The 4,917-nt window shown below is 37.2% G+C and overlaps 1 protein-coding gene across 5 annotated transcripts in view; it reads left to right on the forward strand.

The window, feature by feature from the left end:
- The first annotated feature begins 2,805 nt into the window (after window positions 1-2,805).
- LOC107655999 (pleckstrin homology domain-containing family A member 6-like) overlaps window positions 2,806-4,917 on the forward strand; it is a 93,991-nt gene continuing 91,879 nt past the window's right edge. For all 5 annotated transcript variants that reach the window (XM_016443628.1, XM_016443632.1, XM_016443629.1 and 2 more), the window contains exon 1: window positions 2,806-3,008. In XM_016443628.1, the coding sequence (XP_016299114.1) occupies window positions 2,810-3,008 (199 nt within the window). In that variant the 5' untranslated portion in view covers window positions 2,806-2,809. The remainder of the gene's footprint in view (window positions 3,009-4,917) is intronic.

Consider the following 4,917-nt stretch of genomic DNA (forward strand, 5'->3'; position numbering starts at 1 on the left):
AATTAACAAAAGCAAAAAAAAGGCCTCTAACACTAGCTTGCTCTATTCTTTTTCTATTCTATCTGTTTTCTTTTTATTTATTATATAATTAAAAAAATAAAAACTTTGCTACGTGCTGTGTTGCTACGTGTAGCTTAACTGCGTTAAGCTAACTGAGACTTGTTATAGCACTTGCATATCATTGCTCTTTTGTTGATTTTGATTGCTTCCATTGTCCTCATTGTAAGTCACTTTGGATAAAAGCGTCTGCTAAATGACTAAATGTAAATGTAAAATATCATTGTATATTTTTATTGTATTTTATTTTATATTAAAAATGCATGCCTTTTAATGCATTGTCTTTTTAGATACATTTCTATTTTATTTTTTATTTTATTTTGTCTTTTAATGCATTTATTTATTTATTTTTTCACAAGATCAGCTGGTAGAGTCACTAACACCAAGGTCAGGGGTTCAGTTCACAGGCACAAATACTGGAAAAATGCATGCCTTTTAATGCATTCATTTTGTTTTGTTTTCCTCTGAATTTGTTGTCAGGAACAGTATTTAGAGGACAGGAAATCACTGGAAATAGAGGGGATAGGGTTTTTCAAAAAATGATGTATAATGACACACACGTGATGACGCAAGTGCGCCAAATGCTAGGTATCCAAAGCTTTTGCAATTGCATGAAAATAACAATTTTACAATTCTAGCTTGTTGTAGTGAAATAATTAACAATTACACGTTAATGGGAATGAAGCATCCTTACTTTGTCCTCTCTGTCTCTCCCCTTTTGTGTTCAGTTGATAAGAGGGTGGGGCAAAGAGAGATGGGAGGGGCCGTCATTAGATAGCAGCACCAATAGCAGCCGCTAAAACATAATTGACTTGAATAGGAGCGCCTACCCTTCCTCCACCTCCACACAAAGCCCTCTCGCTGTGATTGCCTCCTTTGTTAAGCTCTCTTTCCTCTGTGGCGGCCTCCTTGCCACGTGCCAAGTGTTTTCGTCACGGCAGATGTCTGACACAATCTGCTCTAATCTCTGCCGTGCTTCCTTGACATGACTGGCATGTATTGACTTTGCAATACTTCGAATCCTATTTTGAGTTGTGCACAGAACAGCAGATTATGTATTTGCTTAATTTAATTTCAATATAAAGACTATTGATTGAGCCAATGACCTGAAGAAATAAAGAGTCTGTTTAATTAAAAGCGACAGGCAGTGGACAAATCTCTAAATGGATCTTTTCGTGATGTTAAGACGCTGCTGATGGCAAGGATAAGGGCAAGTATAGTCAATTGACAGGGTGTGTATTCGTTACGGTCCTCGCTAATGAATTTAGAAACCCTCTTTGATAAGGGCCAGCATGAGGTTTAATCATCAAAGATGGCTAATTAGATTAGCTTTTTATCCACTGCATGAAACAGTTGCTTGTCTTTACTGATGAAACTGTGAAGGAAAGCAAGAAAATGTTTCAGCTTTATATTTTACACCCTGTTCAACTTTATTTCGTACGAAAAGCTGAAAACTGATGCTGTTTGAATGTTTTCCATCTTGAGGCTTTAGGAGAGACTTGATCTTGCATGCTGAGAGGCCTGCTGAGTTAAAGCTAAACTACGGATGTAGAGCGGGATGAACCATCGGATCGTATCAGATTTGTGTGTTTAAGGTTGTGAAATTGCGCCTTTGCTCCTGATCTCCCACCTTTGCTGTCTGACACCGTCCTTCGTGGCTGTTCATCCTCACTGTGGGACTGTTATATAACTGTGGCTGCCTGAATGATGATTCAGTAGATTTGGTCTCTGGTTATCTTTCCCAGAGGGCTTTAGCCAGTTTATCTCTGTTATCTAAGGCTAGAGACCTGGACTGTGTTCAAGGGATAGTTCACTCAAAATTGAAAGCTCATTTACTCACCCTCATGTTCTTCCAAACCTGTATGAATTTCTTTTTTTCTGTTGAACACAAATGTATAGAATTGAGTTGAAGAATGCTGGTTACCAAGCAGTTGACGTTAAGCATTGATATATATACATATACATATATAATGTAATCTGAAATATACTGAAAATGTATCTGAAATACATATGTACATTTTCTGTATGCATGTAAATTTGGTCAAATATGCAGTGTACAGCATGCTGAATGAATAAACTACCCAAATGTAAAATATTTTTTGCACAAATTGGATCAAAAGAGCAAAATTGTTAACTGCATGCAACACTGAATTAAATATCATATTAAAGGAACATTTATTGTTTCCTAGAGCATATTGCTTCACATGCTACCTTTAAACATAGCATCAGAATGCAGTATATACTGCAATATGCTGTATCCAGCTAGTATTCAATTCTGAGCACACTCTCTGAAAATTCTGACCTTGTAAAGTTTGATTAAAAATGCAATCGCTGCAATGAAGCGTAATCTCCTTCTATTCAGATCTTCCTCTGTTATGAGTCAGTCTTAAGGTGTTTTTTTTTCAATCAACACTCCAAGATTCAGAAGCAGTCAGTGGCAGACCAAGGAGGATTTAAGACGATAGTTGGACTTGAACAGAAAAGAGGACAAGTGTCTTTCTTGTATTACTGCTGGCCTACTTTGATAGTTCTTTAATTGCTCGAGGAAAATCTGCACTTACTGTCATTTGCCATTTAAAATAAGTCTTCTGCACTCTGAAGAGGTTTAGAGGTTCATCTCTTAACTGAAGAAAATTAGAAGGAAAAGTGCATTAAGTCATTTACATTCGTGTCTATGTCTATGTTACGTGAACTGGGGGATGATAATTGTTGGGAGGATTCTGGGAAATGGAGTTCTCTGGGGAATGAGGACATGTACACTCCTCAGGGAGGGAAGCTAGCACACAGTGTGGGAGAGGATGCTAAACAAGAGTCATCCTTGCTGTTTCACAGCCCAGAGCGGAAGGAAAGAGAGAGAGAGGGGAACAGCAAGTCAGTGCTATGTATAGCACTGGAACCACTGGAGCTTCATCCCATTGGGCTCAACCACAGCCAAACAGCCTCCCATTATGGTATGCTCACACACACATGTAAATATTTCTTAAATATATAAATTTATACAACAGTTCTTTCTGGTCCTCGAATCTGATTGGCTGAGAGGAGTGTGATATTCTAGTGATAACAGAACTCACCGTTTATATCACTCCATTTGCAGTATTTCTCTGAGTGTCATTGCGGACACTAAAATCAACTATAATTTTATAAATAATACTATTTTTGTGTCACGGAATGTAGTTTTATACGTTTTTTTATTCAAGAATGTACTTGTTTATCAATTTGACAGCACTAGAAAATATATATGAAAATATATAATTACCGTTACAGTATATTTTAGGAAGGTGGTTGCTTGTACGCTTTCAGGAAAAAAAAAGTGCTAAAACTGTCATCTGCGGTGGTACCTTATGAAAAGGTACACTATATATTTTTTCCATAAAGTGTGCATATTAGTAATTTAAAGGTACATATTAGTAAATGGTGTAATATAGTACCTTTTAAAAGGCTACCACCCCAATGACAGCTTTTGTACCTTTTTCCTGAGAGTGTAGGAAATTGTAATATTTGGGGGTTCTTGGTATGAAAATATTTGGTATAGGGCATTATTGAAAATGAGCAAGAGGGTGGCTAACCGCTCACTGATCCACTCAAGACTAAAAAGTCTACAAAAACATCTTTTTAATATTTATGAATTGCATTGTGCAAAAGTGCATGTGAATTAAAAACAAATGGACACGAGCAAGCAAGCAAACGTTTCAGCCCATTGCTATCTTCAGTGCTCACTTAACAAACAAAATTGACCCTTTTTAAGTAGGTCAACAATTAAAGACAATCAGCTGAATTCAATTATCTCAGGTAAACCTCAATTAATCACAAGCAGAATTCCAAGAAAGTTTGATCATTCACATATGTAGCAGAATATTACAAGTATACAACTTCAAAGAATGACCAAACATTACAAATACACCAAACACAGCAGGAGAGAGAGAAGATAAAGCAGTAACGATAATACCAATTTTTTACAAAAAACAAGAGAGTTCTAGTTCTTCATTCATACCCTCAGGAAATAAAGATTTAAGTTCAAAGATCCAGCATTATTGCATAGGGCATTATTGTCAGTCTTGGATCATTTTATGAAAGTTCAGTCTAATATTGTACGACCTGAGAAGCAAAAATTGTAAAGGACAGAAAATAATTGTAGTGTGCACCCATCTAGATGTAACCAGACTATTAAAATATCTGAGGCAGCAGTGAACTGAATAACTATTTCTAAGAGCTAATTTGCTTAATCGTTCTTTGCTTTGGCCTCCAGTTGCATCTGTCCTCATTTACAGAGTTGTTTACTTCTTCCATGGCATAAATGACTTCCATAGTTAATATGGCTCCTAGGTTGGATATAATGTCGCTGTAAAAAATAGAGAAACGAGCAGTGAGATATCTGTAGTGACTGCTGGACATGCAGTCTCTTTTGGCCAAGCATACGTTCTGCGATTTACTCCCTGTTTTAGTATTTTTGTGATGTCAGTATTTTCTGTCCCCTCCAAGATGTCTTGCCCTTGACATTGCCCTCATCCCTGCAGCCAGCAGTAGTCATGGCATACAGTCCAGTGACAGTCGTTGATAGTCAGATTTATTAGCATGCAGATAGCAAATGTCCTGGAGCCCATGTCCTTCTCCCTTATAAACTCATCTCTCTCAGGCGCTGAATGGTCTCTGCTCATCTGTCCTATTTACCACAGCTCAGCTGATAGGGCATGGGAAAAGAGTCCGGTCTCATGTCTTCAGAGCCATTAAAGTCAATGGATGGCTTCCTAATATGGACACATTTCCAACATAATAGCACCGCCTGCATGTTTTTCCAACAAAATCTCTCTCCTATCTAGATCAGTGTTTAAATTTCGAATATTATTGTTTGATAGATACATC

The sequence above is a fragment of the Sinocyclocheilus anshuiensis genome, unplaced genomic scaffold (assembly GCF_001515605.1).
Source record: "Sinocyclocheilus anshuiensis isolate Anshui unplaced genomic scaffold, SAMN03320099.WGS_v1.1 scaffold51, whole genome shotgun sequence".
NCBI lineage: Eukaryota > Metazoa > Chordata > Actinopteri > Cypriniformes > Cyprinidae > Sinocyclocheilus > Sinocyclocheilus anshuiensis.